Raw genomic sequence first — 21113 nt, forward strand, 5'->3', positions numbered from 1 at the left:
CGACGCCACACACGTATGCGGCGACTATCGCTGGATAAACAGAAGCGGGATTCATCTGAGAACACGACATTTTGCCATTATGTCATCCACGTCGTTCTAGTCCGGCACCATACTAAACGTTGCTGTCTATGTTGTGGGGGCAATGGCAGTCTTCTTAGCGGAAGCCGTGATTACAGACCACGTGCGACAAAAAGACGGGAAATGGTTCTGGTTGACACTGGAACATTCAGGGTATCTTGCACCTGCTGCAGAATCGAGGAACAAGTGACTTGTGAATCTGCTACAGCTTGTCGGTGGATGCGTCAATCCACGCGTTCTGACGTCACTCTGGCTGCCCCTGCCCTCATTGTATTTCGTTCTTCCAACCATCTTCGGCACAGCCGATGCACCATGCTCGCATCCATGTGGATATCAGCTGCGATTTGACGTACGGACCAACCTCTCCTTCTCAGTCCGATCACCATACCCCTCGTAAAATCGTCCATCTGCTGGAAGTGTCTTCGTTGACGTTGGCCTGGCATTCTCTCGTGTTACACGTATCCTCCAAGACAAAAACAAAATTTCTTCGATAATTCTCCAGTCAGAAATAACGACACGAATATCGCCCATTCTGCAAGTTCCTTCCCTTTATCTTACTTCACGTGCGTCGGAGAGCTGCGCATTTCAAATCATTTACATAACTCAGTAATGTACGTCTACTCTAAAATTTGCATAAATTTCTGAATCCTCCTTCTTGGTGTTGCATTTTCAATATCGAGCAGTGTATGTACAAACCAAATTTCATTGAAATCGGTCCACTAGTTCTGGAAATAATAGACCAAATCTGAAAATTCTCTTAATTTCTTACACCAGTGTACAAAACATTTCTGTGCGCGAGCCCGTTCAACCCCCACCCCTCCCTTTCATCGAAGGTTGGCTTAAATTACTTTTTCGGAGCTTTAATTTCAAGAAACTGGCGGTGCATTCAATTTTAACAAAAAAGCCTACAATTGCGTTTTTAAGGCTTCAATTTAAAAATAATAAATTATTTCTGAGGGATGCCCCCCGCATCTCTCTTTCCCTTAATATCATCATAAATCGTATAAAATTGCATTTTTTGATCTACTATTTTCAAAATTTTCCCGGCAGAGAACCCCGGACCCCCCTTTACCTGTCACAATCAGAGATTATTCACAATTGTGCGTTTCAAGTTTGAAATTTGAAAAATAGTCGGGGATCACCCCGAGTCTCTTCCTTTCTTAACATCACCATAGATCGTCTAAAATAGTTTCTCAAATAACACTCTTAAAAAAATTCCCGGGGGAGAGCCCCCGGACTCCCTCTCTTAAGCTTAATCAAATATAACGCACGATTGTGTTTTATTGTGTTTTGGGAACCTAAATTTGGGTACAAATTATCGGATGAGGCTATCCTGGACCTCCTCTCCCCTTCCTCCCTAACTTAAAATATTGTCTAAAACTGCGTTTTTACATCTTCAATTTCGAAAACATGCCAGGAGGTAGCCTTCCGCATCCCTATTTCTGATTGAATCAAAGAGGAATACTTACAATTAAATTTATATTACTAGTACTAAGGTCTAGAAATATGACTATCCTTGCTAAACCAGAAGCTAAATCTCTCTCTCTTTGCATGTTGGAACATGCGTTTGAAACAATTAAACGGCCACCAAATGCGTCCCCCCCCCCCCACAGTTTTTTGACCTAGCAATGGCCCTGTAGCAGGGCCCCCCTCCCCCATTTTTTGACCTTGTGATGACCCTAGGGAACACCATAACTTCTAATGCCTATTAGCCTCCGAATCCTTAATCTCGCCTTGAATACAGTAATAAACAATTTTTTAATTTCTCAATATTTCACCTGACCTATTGAATTAAATCAAATTGTAAATTCTTTGTTTCATCATTTTGACTTCGTTTTATGTTTCAGAATCCATTTGAAACATTTTCTGCTTAAAGAATTTAGTTACATTGGCATATTTTCCACATTTTCGAATTATGCAAATGGGTTAAGACGTAGGAATGTGTATAATAGCTCGTACCCTTGCCTCTATGAAGCAATTCCAATATCAATTTTTATGCGCAGGGACCAAGATGAAAATTCAATTTTTATTGAATTCTATTTAAAGTTTACTGAGCCATTGCTCGATTATCCGTTTTCCAATTTTCGATGCAAAATCGAGCATTAATTTTACTATCGATAATCCGAAGTTATATTTAACATAAATGATCAACTAATGTGTATCTTTACTAACTACTAATAATAATAAAGCTGAAAGACTCTCGGTCTGTCACGATCTCTGTGACGCGCATAGCGCCTAGACCGTTCGGCCGATTTTCATGAAATTTGGCACAAAGTTATTTTGTAGCATCGGGGTGTGCACCTCGAAGCGATTTTTCGAAAATTCGATATGGTTCTTTTTCTATTGCAATTTTAAGAACAAAATTATCATAAGATGGACGAGTAAATTACGAAATTATCATAACGTGGAACCGCAACATGGGTACAAGTCAACTGGCGAGAAAATTCACCATACATTATTTGTAAATATACAGGCGAACCAAAAGGCCTTTTAATTTTCTATCACGGGCAAAGCCGTGCGGGTACCTCTAGTTTAACATAAATATTTAAATTTTCTGGAAAATCAATTCTTTCGAGAAGCACAGTTAAGTAATGACAATGCAAATATTAGCACTGTTCTGAATTTCTCGTTTGAGGTTTACTGTATCGATAAGACAATTGTAACGATAATTAAAACAATGTGAACAAATGCCGATTTCTATCGCTGTCGTTATGAAAAACTTATCTATTGTTTTTCAATCAGCATATGATATGAGATTACTTTGTGCAGATAAGAGTTGTACTTTTAAAAAGTCTTGTATAGACTTTTAAAACAAGATGGGTTATAATATTTTCATTAGTAGTAATTCACTTTTTCATTCAAAAAGTGACATTTTTCTATGAAATTAGTGTGAGAGTTTACATTGTAATAGCACCATTTAGTTGCATAAGATAAACAATAATGTACAGATATATATAACATCAATTTCAATAACGTTTTTGATAACTTGGGAGTTTATTTCGAAAGGCTTTAACAAATAACATATTTATTGCTTTAAAAGAAAATTAAAAAAAAAAACGTAGGAAAATGTAAAACGGTTACACATTTTCTTTTTATAACTGTAATCATCTTAAAGAATGTGAACTTCGTTTAAACCCGATACAGTTCCACGTCTTTTGTCAGATTTGAAGAGCATAAAGCATAAAATTCAATCACTTGCTGAAAAGAAATGTTTCCAGGGCTTCATTTGAAAAATTGAATTGGGTTTCATTAATGTCATTTTTAGAGTTCACTAAAAAAATACAAATTAAGTCTTTTAACCATCCACTTGTATTCAGAGGTTTGCATCATTTTAAAACTGAGGAAAAAAAATCTAAATATGAGATTTGTCTGAGACTGAGATGACGTTAACCGTAACAAATCCAAGATTTGCTAGTTTTATTTATGCATTAGCAGTACCCGTTTCTTTGGAGTTCAAAACTTTTCGTCAAATCATTAAATTAAATTTACAGTTGCTTTAAAACTCTATTTAGCGAGTGAAGTGGTTTTTATTGCAATTTAAAATATTTCGCCGAATGAACAAAAAAAGACATCAAATAATATCTTTCAAATGTAAAAATAATTCTGCAGCTGTATTGTTTATCGCCAAACTTGCCCAGCAACCACGCTATCATAATCCATCCGTCTAACGAAAAAAAAACATCCCGTGGAACATTCAAAAATCATCGTCAGAAAAAAAAGAAGAAAATGTCGTACATTTCACTCGGATAAATACAAATCAAAGGTTTCTTTTCTTTCAAAACAAATCGCCAAAACAATGAATTACATTAACACGGTTGCCTTAAAACAATAATTCTAGACTGAACCCCCTGCTCAGCGCCTAACGTGCCAAGCGACCACGTTACCGGAACCCAGCCCTTTTGCGAGTGAAGCGGATGTTTTTTCTTTGGCAATAATAAATGCTTCGCCAAACAAACAAAAAGGTATAAAATCACATTAACAATACTTTTAAGAAATTAAAATGCGAAAGATGGATTTTAAAAGCGCAGCCATGGAAACATGAAATAAAATAAGTTTAAGAAATCAGATGCAAAATAAGAAAATATCAATGGATTCAAAAAGCGTAACCATGGAAACGTGAAAATAAAATGGTTGACAACCTGAATCAAAATGACATATTTCGAAATTGATTTAAAAACGCTTGTAACTTTTTTTCCTTTGAAGATAGAAGCTAATTTTTTCGACCACAGGTCGAGAGATATCTGGAGTAAAAAATCTCGCTTTTTCCAATGCTGTCAAAAAGAAAACTGTGGGACAATTTCTCCACTTTTTATTGATAGATTTAATAAACAAAGTAGTGCCTAAATTTCAGCTAAGCCTAAAAAAGTTCGAGCTAAAAACGCAAATTTCTCCCGTCGTAATGAAGTTAGAGCATTGAAATAAATTGTTTAGAACGCAGAAAATTCTACCCTTTTTTAACGATACATAATATTAATATGTGCAAGTAATTTTTCACCCCTTTAATAGCCAATAATAAGCAATTTACGTGAAATTTGGGCCTAAATTTGAATAAAAAAAGAACTATTTATCGAATTTTTTCGTATCATAGCCTAAGTTACTCAGTAAGAAAGCACTTTTCATATAATGAAGGACTTTTTCAAATAGGTGCAGTGGTTCCGGAGATTACCTCGAACATATAAACAAACAAAAATCCGCCCTCTTCTCTTTATAATATTAGTAAAGATAGCAGACGATCAAAAAATTCGTGAAACTCTGCAATGAAGTAACTGCAATTGCGGCCGTTAGTTATTTTCTTACGAGAAAAGATTAACGTAGACATTAAATTTTTTCTTCAAATGTAATGTATCTTTACTTATTCCGTTTTTGGATACAGTAAATCTGCACAATCTCTCAATCTTTAATTACAAACATTTGCTAAGAAAGTGATTTTTATTTTCTACTTTACTGATATTTGCAATTCAAATAAACTAGCATAGGCGTAGCTTCAGGACGGGGGACGCGAGGGAACACGTTCCCCCTCAATTTGCTGGACCTTTAACCTTCGGCTTCAGGATTGAGAAATAAGCACAAAAATCAAGGAAAATATCCTCTGCAATTATTTCCATTTATTTCACCTTATTATTATACCCACAAGCGAAACGTCAGAAGGGGGGGGGGGGGGACACATGGAGCATGTTCCCCGTAACCTGCTGGAACTTTTTGTCCCGCTACATCAATTGGTCCGAAGATTGATGTTTAGGATGAAATCATCATGAACATCATTTAAGATATCTTTCCATTTATTTTACTTTATAATTATTCCAAATGGTATATTAATGCAATTGATTATGAATTTCTCATTCTACCGTAATCAAAAGGGTTATTGCTAACAAAAAATATTGAATAATATAATTCAATAAAGAGAAGAAAAGGCGAAATAATTTGTAATTTGGTGTGCCATTTGCCGTAACTTCGCTGCTACATAACAATTGTTTTTGTATAAGACTACAAAAACAATTAAAAAAAATTCCATTACATGATGCGCTAAGACTGGGAGTTATTTGTTAAACCATGAATTAATTTCTGTACAGTAAAAAAGTAAGTATTTTGGTTCAAAAAAAAAACAAAAAAAACATGATTCTTGCTTTACTGAAATAGTAACTTGGAAGTGTAGATCGTAAAATTGTACTAATTATTTTGTATGATTACCATTTAAGGTATAAAACTTCAAAATTATACGCTTTTGGAGGAGTAATCGATTTCCAACCAAAATTGGTAAAAGTGATCAATTTTGCACTATTAAAAAAAAAAAAAAAAAAAAAAAAAAAAACAGGAAACTAATTTGAATTTTGAAATTTTGAATTCAAATTATGTGTTTTGCAATCACGAGTTGCGACAGGACCCTACTCATTGGAGTTACTGTTTCTAGAAACGGCTCCTGTCCCCCTAAGCCTGCCCCTCCTCTTGGTCGGTTACGTGTGTATAATTGTGTATGTGTAGGCTTGTGTCTGTGCGTAGACCTGTGTGTAAAAGCGAGGGCGCACGTGTGTGTGTGTAATTGTGTATGTGTATGAGCGTGCGTGTGTGTAGGACATGAACGCCACTAACTAGGAGAAGCGGATACCAGGGGAAACCTACGTTTACGATTCTACACCGTGCAAATTAGTTTCAATTTTGAAATAAATAAGCATTCCGTTTTAAAGATAATGGGGTAGTTTCCTTCAGTAAAAGTACTACTTCTTATCACCGAAATTAATAGAATGAGCAAAAAAAAAAAAAAAAAAAGAAAAAAAAAAGAAAAAAGAAAAAAACATGGACCCAGAAAATACTTCCATTTTTCCAGCAGTTATTTTTTAATTATTTTTTAAAAAATGTCCGATTTTTCAAACAAGGCGTGGTGTTAATGACGTCACAAATGATGAACTTAGGCGCATATTCCACTGACGCGCTGATTTCTCACGTTGCTGACTACCGCGTTTCCACATTATGATAATTCAGAAACGAAATTAATGTTGCTCTCTACGCTAATGGCATCAGTGAATGGCAGTTCATCATTTGTGATGTCATGCGCAGAAGCGTAGAAAATAAAATTGAGTCTACGCACCGATTTAAATATTTTTTTTTTAAATAGTGAACTTCGTCAAATTATTTAAAAAATGGTCAAATCCTATATTTTTAAGCATGCTCTTTAAAAAAAAATCACTTTTAATAACAACTTTTAATTGAGTCTGAGCACGGATTGAAATATACGTATTTTTTTAAACAGTAAACTTCGTCAAATTATTTAAAAAATGGTCAAATCCTATATTTTTAAGCATGCTCTTAAAAAAAACAAAAAAAAAAAAAAAATACTTTAGAAAATTTCGGAAACGACCCCATTTGATCGTGGGCTTAAGATTTAGAAAAGGAAAACAGGATTTGTTATGTAAGCAAATTAATGTGTCTCACAACAAAATAAGTTTAAAATGACGCAAAATGTTTTCTGTAGGTCAAGTTTAATCACGTTCGCACTCAACACATGTACATAAAATTTTATTCCGCTAATGATAATTTGCTTTTATCACCTTCTTAGCAGAAGCTATTGAGGACAATGCTATCTGGTTAAAAAGAATACCTATTAACATTTTCAGGCGAAAAATCTGTGATCTTTGATTTGGGGGAGGGTACTGGAATACCGTTTCATTGTTCTCAAAAGACAAACCACCTGTGACAATGCCGGAAGATAAGGAGCAGAAGTATTAAAAGTTCTGACGAATGTTACGGAATTTGAAACCGCGTTTCGCGCGTGGATTCTTCGCATGTGTTTCTTCTTTTTTCCAAGTTTTTTGGGGAATTGTTTTTCATGGTTTCGTTCTTTTTGGTGAGCCCTCGATTCCTCGGACAGTGGTCAGTGGATAGTTCAAGGATATAGGATATGGCTCTCATCAGGAGCTGCTGTCTCTTGGTGGCCTTCCTTGGAATTTTCGTTTCAGGTAAGCAATTCTCTTTGGAGGTCGAATATTGCATGCAAGTTGCCACAAAATTTAATTTAAAAAAAAAAGAAGAAAAAAAAATCACATACAGTCAAACCTCCATATATCGAACTTCCACATATCGAAATTTTCTATACATCGAAATTCCAGCAAATCTCTATGTTCATTATATAGAAAAATTGTTTCTATGTATCGAAAAAATCTCTATATAACGAAAAAAAATTCGAGACATTCGTAGATTTTTTTTCCCACTTTAGACTGTTTGTCTCATGAAAAATGAAGGTTAGAGGAGAAAATTACGTTCACTAAAGGTTGCTACGGAACTCATAAGAAATCTGGGGTTGAAGGGTGTATAGTTAAGTCGTTGTTCCGTTCTGAAGTTCTTAAATGCCCTCAAGTTTATTTCAAATCTTAGCTGTAACCAGTAACACTGTAAAATCAGTTTCAAATTAACTTTTTGATTGATTTTTTACTTTTCTCTCGATCGCATTGTTAAAACGAAAATCCCCTAATGTTGCGATCAAATTGAATTGCCGAGGAATATGAAAATGTATGGTTGGCGTAAAAATGTAATTTCTGTTAATTTTTTAATTATTAACTTTCATTTAATCTGATACTCGTATAAATTATAAATTGGGTTTCATACACGAAAATTAGCTTTTATTTTAATGTTTTAGAATACTTTTATGATAAAATAAGATCGTTTCCATATATCGAAATTTCTATATATCGAATTTTTAAAGGCAATTCGCTACTTCGATATATGGAGGTCCGAATATTTTTAAATTTATATTATAGTATTTTTTTTCAGCCTGTATAATATAGTATTTTTTTTTTTTTTTGGCCTAACCTGACAGCATCGTAATGCTGTGATTAGGATCAGTGTAGCCTTTACAATGATGCCAAATCAGGTTTTCCCCAGCTACATTAAAACTTCGATAAGTCGAAGTTGCAGAAAATGCGAAAAAATCGAGTTATCGAAAATTCGGCTTATTGAATACGATAAGAAAACATAAAATAAAACAAAATATCACCACTGAAACTTATTAAATTCATAATATGAGCAAAAAAAAAAAAAAAAGTGATAGAATAATTTATAAAAGATAATATTGTCGCCTCAAAGCAACAGTAGGATATTTTAACGCTATTCCTGGGATTACTGTTAGCCTTACTGTTGTTCTGAGGCGGCGATATTTACTTGACATAATTAATGTTGCACATTAGTAATGTACACTATAATTCTATAAATTCAAGAGTTTGTATATGTAGAAAAACAAATTTATAGTTTTTTGCGTACCAAAAAGATAGTTAGATAAAGAAACCTTTAATCAAACATTGCTTTGAGCAAAAGTTTGTTCATTCATTTTATAGTCCTAGGATACTTTTAAAGCATCAAGAGGAAGTCGATAACATACAGACGGGTTTCGGTAAAGATGCGCTGTACATCTGCTGCTTTTCTTGCATCGCTAATAGAAACGGTTTTTTTTTCTTTTTGATTGCTTAAAATTATTGAAAACTTAGGTAAACTTCAATGCAATTTCCTTCTTTTCTACGCCACAATCGAATCAGCTCAATTTTTTCTTGGAAGCTAATTTTAAATTTTCTCTTTGCCTACTATAAAGTTATATCCCAAGCGTTCAGAAGTCAATGAAATGGCACCAGCAGCCAGGGCCGGATTTAGAAGTGAGGAGGCCCCGGGGCATCGAAGGAGTGGAGGCCCCTAATCGGGGTTTGAAAAGATCATCATATTTTCGAAAATATCCGATACTTTGATATATATCCGAATATTTTGATATATATGTATATACCCGATATTTTCGACCCGTGAAAGTTAGGATATTTTGTGAAAATTTTATTGTGGGGGCCCCTCTGTTGTGGAGGCCCCGGGGCAGTAGCCCCGCCTGCCCTGCCCTAAATCCGGCCCTGCCAGCAGCTGAGTAGATCACCGCCAAATCCTAAAAACAGCTCTTCTATTTCAGTGCCCCCCCCATCATCCTCTCCCCCTTTTAAGCAAAAAGTGGAATTTTTCCATAATCTCGAGTATACGCACCCCTCCTTGTAATTTTTTTCCATCTCATTTTTGGCTGCACTAAATCAGAGCTTAGGTTTCCCCAATGTACAGATTTGTCTTTTCTACTGAGGGAAATGAAGTCAACAATACATTAAAACGAAATGGGGGGGGGGTGGACTTTCCAAATTAAAAACAAATAATCGGTTTCAGAGATTAATTAGATCCACTTTGTCTAGACACCTTTTGATGCAATGCAATGGTGTCGATTTCAGTCTTTGTGTTCATACTGTAACGGATTCGGTGCGACTTCCACTTTCTTGAAATGAAAACACAGTTCTTGATAAAAACACAGGAAATTTATTTACACTATGTACAGGAAAGATCTTCAACAGCTGCTAAATTATTCATCAGCAATTAAGCAATTGTCACACAACACCGTAAACTCAACGTTTACACACGTATTTACTTCCAAATACGAAAACAACACAGCGAAATGCCTCGCTATAAACAGAGCAAAATGCTCTCAGTTCGAAATATCAATCGAAACTCCACTGTTTATCCATCGCTAACGGCTTATATAGACACCGAAAAGAAATTTCTCAAATATTCCACACGCTTCTGTAAAGTAGTAGACCGGTATCAAATTTTATCAATGAACAAAAAGGAAATAGGGATCGTATACTTTAGCCATATAAAAAGGGGGTTGTATATTCATTACGGGAAACTATTTACAGGTTACGTTCCTACAATAATTACTATTTACAGGATTTGTAACATTGCCCCCTTCCCAAGGACTGCACGTCCCGGGCAGTACAATCCCCAGAAAGGGTGCAAACTTCTATCACAAGTTCACAAATACACACATTAAATAATAACCAATAATGCATAGGAAACACAATAATAACAAGAAATATTACTAAACATTAAAAGCAAAAAAATTATCTACAAATTTTATGTTATCAACCATGGTTGTTTACGTAATACTCATGAACTATGGCCATAGTATGGGGCTAACCGATCATAATGTACAACCCTAGGTTTTGCATTAGGTGATTTTTGGATCCTCACTACGACGTCATTTAGTCGGTTAAGGACTTTGTAGGGTCCATCCCAATGCGACTGCAATTTGGGTGACAGACCTTTCCGTCGGATGGGATTCCATAACCAAACCTTGTCGCCTTCGTTGAATTCATGTCCAGTAGACCTCGTGTCGTATCGGGTCTTCATCTTCTCCGCCGCGATGTTGATTCGCTCTCGCGCGAAGTTATGAACGTCTTCCAACCGGGCCTGGAGATCCTGGATGTACTCCTCAGGCGATGAAGGCGCATCCGGAGGACGACCGAAGACGAGATCACAAGGTAGCCGAAGCTCTCGTCCGAAGAGCATCTGAGATGGGACATATCCGGTAGTCTCGTGGACAGCACTGCGGTAGGCCAGCAGGAACAAAGGCAGCTTCTTGTCCCAATCCTGTTGATTTCTGGATACCATAAGTGAGAGATTATTCAGGATTGTGCGGTTAAATCTCTCCACCATGCCGTCCGATTGTGGGTGTAGTGGTGTTGTCCTAGTTTTCTCAATTCCGAGAATTTGACATAGGCCCTTAAACACAGCAGAGATGAAATTCCTCCCTTGATCGGAATGAATCTGCAAAGGTGTCCCCATATCTCGAGATCCAGTGTTGAACTAGAGTCTCTGCTACGGTGGTAGCTTCTTGATCTGGAATGGGATATGCTTCCGGCCATTTGGTGAAGTAGTCGATGGAAACAAGAATGTATTTGTTCCCATCAGCAGTTCTTGGTAGAGGACCCAGGATGTCGATCCCAATTCGTTCGAAAGGAGCTCCAACGTTGTACAGATGTAGCTTCCCTCTGCTTCTCTTCTTCGGTCCTTTACGAGCAGCACAGGCGTCACAAGAATGGCACCACTTCTCCACGTCATCCTTCGCCTTGCTCCAGAAGAAACGCTCCCGAACTTTATTGAGGGTTTTCAAGACACCAAAATGTCCTCCAGTCGCACTACTATGTATTTCTTTCAGAACATCTGAAATCCTTGATCGGGGAAGTAGTAACTGCCACCTAGATGTTTTGCCGTCGTCAGATTCCCATTTTCGATGTAGCACGCCGTTCCGTAAATGGAGCGAGTTCCATAAAGCCCAGTATCTTTTTGTTGCAGGACTGAAGATGGAAACGTCCTGCCAGCTAGGTCGCCGACTGTCACTTTCCATGAACTCCAAAATTGGTTTTATGTCGGGGTCTTCAAGTTGATCTTTTCGAACTTGGTCGTCACTCCATGGATCAGGTTCTGATGATATTGGAGTCACTGTCACCTGATAGGCGGTAGGGCTAGTCGTTCCATACTGTTTCTCGATTCGGGAACAATAGTGGCAGTTCTCAGGACAGGGTCTCCTTGATAAAGCGTCAGCATTACCGTGAGATAACCCTTTTCGATGCTTGATCTCCATGTCATATTCCTGGAGCCGCTGTATCCATCTGGCTATCTGACCTTCCGGATTTTTGAAGTTCAAAAACCAAGTTAATGAGGCATGATCTGTCCGAAGCAGAAATTTTCGGCCGTAGAGGTAATGATGGAAGTGTTCTACAGCTTTCACTATGGCCAGTAACTCCTTTCTGGTGACGCAGTAATTTCGCTCCGACTTTGATAAGCATTTGCTCCAATAAGCGATGACATGTTCATTTCCGTCAATTTCTTGGGATAAAACAGCTCCGATGCCCTCGTTGCTCGCATCAGTGTCCAGGATGAAGGATTTTTCAAGCTGAGGATAGGCGAGGATAGGCGTTGATGTTAAAGCCTCCTTCAGTCGTAGAAATGCATCTTCGCATTCTTTGGACCATTCAAACTTTTGCTTGCTCTCCGTCAGCTTATGCAAAGGTCGTGCAATGTTGGAAAAACCCTTTACAAACTTCCTGTAGTACGTGCAGAGCCCCAGGAAACTTCGCAGCTGATGGATGTTTTCGGGACGACTCCAACTCCTGACCGCAGATACCTTTTCTGGATCGGTTTGTACACCTTCAGAAGAGATGATGTGACCAAGGTACTTCCCTTCCCGGCGGAACAAATTACATTTGGATGGGCTTAACTTCAAATTGGCTTCCTTAAGCTTTTGCAGCACCTTCCTAAGATTTGCCAGATGTTCTTCGAAACTGCGTCCCACAATGATGATATCGTCTAAGTAGACCAGACAGGATTCGTAGGAAAGTCCTCTTAACACTGTCTCCATAAGACGCTCGAACGTAGCTGGTGCATCGCAGAGGCCGAAGGGCATCACTTTAAACTGCCATAAGCCTTGTCCAGTTGTAAACGCTGTCTTCTCTCGGTCATCAGGGTGTATCTCAACCTGCCAGTAGCCGCTCTTCAAGTCCAGGGTCGAAAACCACTTGTGTCCGGAAAGAGTGTCTAAGGTGTCGTCTATCCGTGGAAGAGGGTAACTGTCTTTCTTGGTGATTTCATTCAGTCGTCGGTAATCGACACAAAATCTGGTGGAGCCATCTTTCTTTCGGACCAAGACGATGGGAGAGGCCCAAGGACTGGATGAAGGTTCGATTACATCATTCTCCTTCATCTCTTTCAGGAGGGTCTCAACCTCTTCCTTCTTGGCGAACGGTAGTCGTCTTGGATGCTGTTTAATAGGGGGGGTGTTCTCCAGTGTAAATCCTATGCTGCGTTAAATTCGTACGGCCAACATCCTCCGATGTAGATGAAAACAGATGCTTGAAGGCGTCCACCAATTGTTCCGCAGCAGTTCTTTGATCTTTCGATAATGACGCACTCCCAATTAACTTCGACGTCAAGGACTCAGAAGACACAGTCTCAGGGGAATTGATTCTTCTAATGATGCAGTTTACTAGAGCACAAGTTGCCAACACTTCACCTTTTCGGATATTCCTTGGCCTTTCACTCACGTTGGCGACTCTCACAGGAATTACATCCTTAGAAAGGTCCACAAGCGTAGATGCTACCAGTACTCCTTTTAGGCTATTGCTTAGGTTAGGGTATTCAATGAGTCCAAATCGAAAACTATTGCTTTCTTCAAGGGAGCCAGGTATTAATGATTCTGACCTTGAGGGAATCGATAAATCTGTTTGAGCTATTATTTGATGAGCGGATTTTACATCACTCTCTGCAGGGAAAACGGCTATGTCTTCTCTCATCGAGTGCAGCTCATTAGTCTTGAAGTCGAGAGTGAAGTCATATTTCTTCAAAAAGTCCAATCCGAGAATGAAGGGATCCGTGATATTAGCGACGAATGCCGTATGATGGTAGTTGGCATTCCCAAACACTATTTCCAAGTCCACTTTACCGTCAATCTCAATTTTGTCACCTGTCACAGTCTGGAGACTAACGCGTGGCGATGTCCACAGCAGTTTCAATCCAAATTCACGAGCCACATCTGTCCTAATGATTGTCACATTGGCTCCAGTGTCAACAATCAGTCTGCAGGGGTTCCCATTTACATGTGCGTAAATGAAAAGTCCATCACTGCCACTACTAGAAGAGGAAATCTGCAGAGCTTTAGTGGTGGTGATTTCCTTCCCTCGCGGAGCTTGGCGAGCCGGACAACTCCTTCGCAGGTGTCCTTCACTACCGCATTTCCAGCACTTCTGCTCTTGTTTCTTTTGGGCTGTTATGCTGCTCAAATGTCTTGTCAAGTCACCGAGTTGTCTCTCAAGTTCAGCGAGGTGGGACGACCTGGAATCAGACTCATCAGCTTCCTGAGTCCGGATTAGATGGCGATCCACACGGGTTGCTTCTTGGGCGGCCTCGTATCTCATTGCATACACAACGGCAGAATTCAGGTCTTTGACATCCGCCATCCGTAGAGCTTTCTGGATTTCCGGATCTCGAACCCCGTCGATGTAGTAGTTGAGTGCCAGGTTGTCTCGAACATCCGCAGGGCAGTCGTAAAAAGCAAGATGAGACAGTCTCTCGACGTCCGCCGCTAGCTCTTGCAGGGTCTCCCCGGTTTTCTGGAAACGGGACTTCAACTGGAGTCGGCTGAAATCTTTCTGGCACTTCTCACCGAAGCGAAGCTCCAACGCAGATGTGAGGGCGGCGAAATCCAGGCGCTGGCTGTCCGGAAGGGTCTGAAGAATGTCCGCTGCGTCACCTCTCAGGGATGCTGCAAGATGGCAGGCCTTGGTAGCAGAGTCCCATCCGTTCGCTTCCGCCACTATCATGAATTGGGTCTTGTATACCTGCCACGAACTTTTCCCATCAAATGTGGCCAGTTTAATGGACAGTCGAGCAACAGATGTGGGAGCGCCAAACTGTACAGAACTGCTTTCCGCGGTCGCCAATCTCCGTTCCATGTCTTTAATTATTTCTTCCTTAAATGAAGTAAATTTCTTGTCTTCTTCTTCCAACTTATTTTCCACACTGGCGATACGCTCTTCCACAGTATCAAATTTTTCTTCCAGAGCATCAACGTTGTCTCCCATGGCGGTTAGTTGATTCTCCATCATGGTTTTCATCGACGTTAGGTCACTTTTTATTTCATTTTGACTTGTAGAAATTTTAGCAGTTAAATCACTATTTAACTGTTCCTGGTTAGTCGCCAATTCATTTTTTAATTGTTCTTGGTTAGTCGCCATATCATTTTTTAATTGTTCTTGGTTAGTCGCCATATCATTTTTTACAGAGTTGATTGCGTCAAGAAGTTGTTTTAATTGTTCATCCATTGCGCGAGTAATCACCATAAAAAATAAAGTCAAAATTCAAAAAGTCTTTATGAAAAAAAATGTCCAAAGTCACACTTACTCCAAGAAAGTCCAGAAGAAGCCCCACGTTGGGCGCCAAATTGTAACGGATTCGGTGCGACTTCCACTTTTTTGAAATGAAAACACAGTTCTTGATAAAAACACAGGAAATTTATTTACACTATGTACAGGAAAGATCTTCAACAACTGCTAAATTATTCATCAGCAATTAAGCAATTATCACACAACACCGTAAACTCAACATTTACACACGTATTTACTTCCAAATACGAAAACAACACAGCGAAATGCCTCGCTATAAACAGAGCAAAATGCTCTCAGTTCGAAATATCAATCGAAACTCCACTGTTTATCCATCGCTAACGGCTTATATAGACACCGAAAAGAAATTTCTCAAATATTCCACACGCTTCTGTAAAGTAGTAGACCGGTATCAAATTTTATCAATGAACAAAAAGGAAATAGGGGTCGTATACTTTAGCCATATGAAAAGGGGTTGTATATTCATTACGGGAAACTATTTACAGGTTACGTTCCTACAATAATTACTATTTACAGGATTTGTAACAATACTTTTTGAAGATAAAAAAAAAATATATAGAAAAACTGTGACCCTCTTCCTCCAATCAACTCGAATTTGAATTCTGAAACTTTGAATTCAAATTATGTTTTTCGCAATCACGAGTTGCGACAAGACCCTACTCATTAGAATTATTGTTTCTAGAAATGACTACCCCCCCCCCAAGCATGTCCCTCCTCCTGGGTGGTTATGTGTGTATAGTTGTGTGTGTGTAGGCTTAAGCGTGTGTACGTAGGCCTGTGTATGTGTGTAAAGGCGCGCGCGTGTAGGCGAGGGTGTATGAGCATGCGTGTGTAGGACATGGACGCCACCACCCAGCAGAAGTGGATTCCGGGTGACAGTGCTCAGGACCAGAGCAGCCGTGCTGTCGCCGCGCCGGTAGGCGGTGGTGCTGCTGGTCCAAGCTGAAAAAGGAACCACAACGTCAAGGACTGTCAAATGAGAACAATAAGCAATCGTGATTGCTCAAAAAAAAGCACGATTTCGACTTATAGAGATATTTCAGCGAAGAAATTTGGACGACAGCCATGAAATAAAAGTCGACTAATCGAATATTTCGTCTCAACGAAATTGGGTTAATAGAAAATAAATAACATTAATTCTCCAATCAGTTAGACGGGAATAAAGATTCACTTCGACTTATCAAAGTTTTCGGTTCATCGAAGTTCGACTTACCGAAGTTTCACTGTATAGTGGTTTATTATGGAGTAATTGAACTTTTAATTTTGGTCGTTCTTTTAATTATAAAATTTGAGATTGTTTGACCTTACTCCATAAAATCGATGGCAGCTTAGCTGCCTCCGCCGCTCTGGAGCAACTTAACTGATGGGTCAGTCCATGCAGACATTTTCAATTTTTTTTTTTTTGAACTTCATATTCCTTTATTTTTTCTCTAAACTTGACCTTTGATTTTTTAGAGGTCATCAAAAGCCGTTTTCGTAGTCAAAAATGGGACTTTTAGACCTTTGAATTTGGGCCAAAATCTTAGTTAATCGTTTATCCAATATTTATCTAGTTTATGCATCTTCAAAACCAATATACACCAATTATTTATTCATTCTAATACATAAACAAGAAAATTTTATTGCCCTAAGAGAGGATATAACACCCCGAGTCCAAACCCACAACGCAAACCTCACAGACAGGTTGTAGAACAAGCGTTTTTACCGTTCGGCCACTAAGGCTGGTTTTCATTTCGCTAGTGAGAGTTTACCTGTTCTGCTCCGATTCTGATCTTTATGCATGCGCTTTGAATTCCACTGAAACCATAGTGTAAGGTTCCTCTAACAATTTCAGTTTTTAAAACAATGATGCTACACACTTCAGGATTCGTGCAATGTTACACCCATTCAAGGGCGCCCATAAGCAAAATTGTAAGGGGGGGGGGGTGTGCTCAGATATTTTCCCCATGGTTTAGGAGGGTATTTTCTCCATGGAAACCGATTTCAGGACAGATTAGAGTCATTAAAATATTTCATTTGTAATAACTTATTCATAATGGCTGGAGAATAAAAGTTTTTACATTTTTGCAAAGAGAAAATTACCAAAAGCAAGGCAGTTCTAATTTCAAAGGGCCCCCCCTTGCCCCCTTATATGGGCACCCTTGCACCCATTAATACTGTATTAATACTGTTCCGTACACATTTTCTTCACAGTGTACAGAAAATAAGAGTAATATACGATGTACTCTATTTTTCTAGGCTTTTCTATCATCATGTAAACTAATTATTTCAGTGGTTCACGTATGGATTTTGCAGATATTAACACAGATAAGAAGGCAAAAATGAACGAAACTCTCATTTTCGAATGATCCTTGTCATCAAAACCCGGAGTGACTTGCCGAATTGTTTATGCAAGTTGAAAAAAGAACTTGCCACTTACTATTGCTTCAGAAGCGGAACGAATCATACAGATGGCACCAAATATTCACGACCTTGAACTTTGACCTCTATTTAAGATTAAACAATGCAAATTCAAGATGAAAGAAACCATGATTTTTTTCCCTCACAGTACTACTAGCATATCTTGAGAGATGACAAAACATAAAGGTATCAACTATCGCACTCCCTTGTGCTTTGTAATCATAACTAGACTTCTACTCTTTCTCCTTCCGATCACCTATTAATCTTACATTACCCATTCAGACAAAATCCCGGTGTCCCGGCCAGGGATGCCAGACGTCCCGGATTTCAAGGGACAGTCCCGTATTTTGAAAAATTGTCCCGCGTCCCGGGGAACTTCCATACGGGACGGCTAAAGTCCCGTATTCTAGATGATAGCAATGTTTTAAAGAACGAGACATCATTTTAAGGGGAAAAAAACAAGTAAAACAAAAAAATGTGAAATAATGAGCAATAAGAAAATTATGTGGCAGCAAACGCAAAAAATGTTCTCGTTTTGATTTGGTTTGTATGTTTTTGTTTTTGCAGCAGACCATTCGGAGCCGCATGGGTGCTCATCTAGGAGGGGAAGGGGGGTCATTGCGCAGACTGCGCCGTTGAAATTTTTAGGGGGCGTTGTTTTGAGGGGTATTTATTTCATTTTTGAGGTGGGGGACCTTTGCTTTTTTTTGGGGGGGGGGGGGGCTTTACGATATTGAGAGAGGTGCGCCCTTGCCCTTAGAGGGGGCACCATGAGGAGCCGAATCGTTGCTTCTCTGCTCATTGACTAATATTTGAAATATATCTCTGCGCATGCGTCCTCATTCGCAATGAAAACGGTTTTTTATACTTTGATAGGCGACATTTTGTTAGGTTTAATGCTTTGTTGAGATTGAATTTACAGCGACGTCTTAACCCCCCCCCCCCTTTTTTCCCCACCTAGAATCCTGTCCCGTATTTACTGTTTTAAATCTGGCAACCCTGGTCCCGGCCGTTTTACTTTACGTCCCGGAAAAAGATAAATTTGATCACAAATGATCGAAAAGTCTAAAAATAATTAATTTTAAAGGGTTATTTAGGACTAGCTGAGTTGCCCGGCTTTGCCTGGTTTACCTTGAAATTACAAATTGTCAGGCTTAAATTTAAAAGAAAAAGAAAGAAAGAAAAAAAAAAACATTATGCAAAATTTCCCTTCCAAACAATGACAACAGATATTAAAATATCGCCCCCGTGGTGTTCCGTGCGGGCAGTACTAGTTATGAATAAACTAGTGGTACTCGCACGGCTTTGCCCGTAGTAGAAAATTAAAAGGTCATTTGGTTCGCCTGTATATTTACAAATAATGGATGATGAATTTCTCGCCAATTGGGTTTGTTCATTTGCTCGTCAATTTCAAGGTTCCACTTTATGATAATTTCGTAATTTAATCTTCCACGTTGTGATAATTTGCTCGGTAAAATGTTCTTAAAATTAGAATACAAAAAGAACAAAATCGAATTTTCGAAAAATCGCTTCGAGGTGCACACCCTCATGCTACAAACTAACTTAGTATCAAATTTCACGAAAATCGTCCGAACGGTCTAGGCGCTGTTTGCGCGTCACAGAGATCCAGATATCCAGACAGAGAGACTTTCAGCTTTATTATTAGTAAAGATTACTACGAAGTGACAGATAAACAATATAACAAAATGCAAAGGAATGAGTAGTTTAATTAAATAATAATTGATGACTGACAAAAGTTTCTCTTCTTTGCCCGAATTCACTCTTTGCCTTCTTTACAAAAATCACTATGGATTTGCATGGGGTACGGGTAAGGGGTTACAGCTCGTATCCAAAATAAGAAAAACATTGAGGCATATTTTCTTTGGGATAAATCCAGGCAAAAAGATGCAAATTTTCGATCTGAAGCTTTGAAAAGTATACACGTTTTTATAAATACGAAAAACCAATTCAGTTTTTGCTAATTCGCAACTCCAGAGCTCGAATACGCTACCTTGCGGAGATTAACAATACTAAAGAAAAAGGTAAAACATTCCATTCCACGTGTTTTCTTTGGGGTAAATTACAGGCATCAGACAGTTTGTGATGTAATGTTAACTTTAGAAGAATAGAAAAGATAGCTTCCCACAAATACGATGAAAAATTACTTTCATTCACTAAACGTCAAAGCAAGTTATAAGTTGCGGCGTGTGTTTGTTTCACCTTTTTCGTCCGCCATTAGACAGTGGCTGCAGCGTCCCCTATTGTTTATTGGAGTTGCGAATATACACATGTTCAAGTGGGGAAACAAAATTTTCCGACTGCTTGTGCAATTCAATTAAAACAAGTATAGTTGTGAATTTTTTCACGGTCTTTTTTATTGAAAACTAGTGGTACCCGCACTGCTTTGCCCGTAGTTCGAAATTAAAAGGTCATTCGCTTCGCCTGTTTATTTACGAATAATGGATGACGAATTTCTCGCCAATTGGCTATATTCATTCGCTCTCCCATTCCACGTCATGATAATTTCGTATATACCTGTCCATCTTGTGATAATTTTGCTCCGGAAAATGTTCTTAAAATTGAAATAGAAAAAGAACAAAATCGAATTTTCTAAAAATCGCTTCAAGGTGCACACCCCCATGCTACAAACTAACTTTGTGCCAAATTTCATGAAAATCGGCCGAACGGTCCAGGCGCTAAGCGCGTCACAGAGATCCAGACATCCTACAGACATCCAGACAGAGAGACTTTCAGCTTTATTATTAGTAAAGATAAGCAATTTATAAGCTATGCGTTTGTAACCAGCAGCACAAGAACGACTCCAGTACTTGTTCGAGTTCCGTTTGTGGGATTGCCTTTTACGTTTGTGTCGGAACTGTTTTGAGTCTTAAATACTTTGAGAAGAACACCCTTCCATTATTATTTCAAGTTTCGGGAATGAAGAGAAGTCATTTAGTGCTAAATCGGGTGATTGATTTAACACCCAGACATTATTTTTTATCAAAACAATCGTCGCCTCTTTGGTGAGTTGTGATATGAAATGAGTCGAAACATTTGAATGCTAGCAATCTCTTTTTTTTTTTCCATCTTGAAAATTCAGCGTGGGGAAAAATGGCGCTTTTCTAACCAAGGAACAACAGTCATCCTCATATATAAAGGGTGTTCCAAAATTAACGCAAGATTTGAATTTGCCACAATTTTTGCTCTGAATTGTTGGCAGCCACGGAAAAAGAACAATTTGACAGCTGGGAGTTTAGGGTTAGTAAAAATGGAGTGTTATGCTATTATACAGCCAGCGAAACAATTCAATCACTGCGTAAGGAATTTCCTGTCCGTGTACTCTCTCGTTTCTGTGATATGAATTGTATCCTAGATCGTGTGATTTTACATCATTAG

General features: G+C 38.5%; 1 protein-coding gene across 1 annotated transcript in view; it reads left to right on the forward strand.

Moving 5' to 3' along the window:
* The first annotated feature begins 7471 nt into the window (after window positions 1-7471).
* Window positions 7472-21113, forward strand: part of LOC129224198 (MAM and LDL-receptor class A domain-containing protein 1-like) — a 124444-nt gene continuing 110802 nt past the window's right edge. The window contains exon 1 of the mRNA XM_054858616.1: window positions 7472-7529. Within this exon, the coding sequence (XP_054714591.1) occupies window positions 7472-7529 (58 nt within the window). The remainder of the gene's footprint in view (window positions 7530-21113) is intronic.

The sequence above is a fragment of the Uloborus diversus genome, chromosome 6 (assembly GCF_026930045.1).
Source record: "Uloborus diversus isolate 005 chromosome 6, Udiv.v.3.1, whole genome shotgun sequence".
NCBI lineage: Eukaryota > Metazoa > Arthropoda > Arachnida > Araneae > Uloboridae > Uloborus > Uloborus diversus.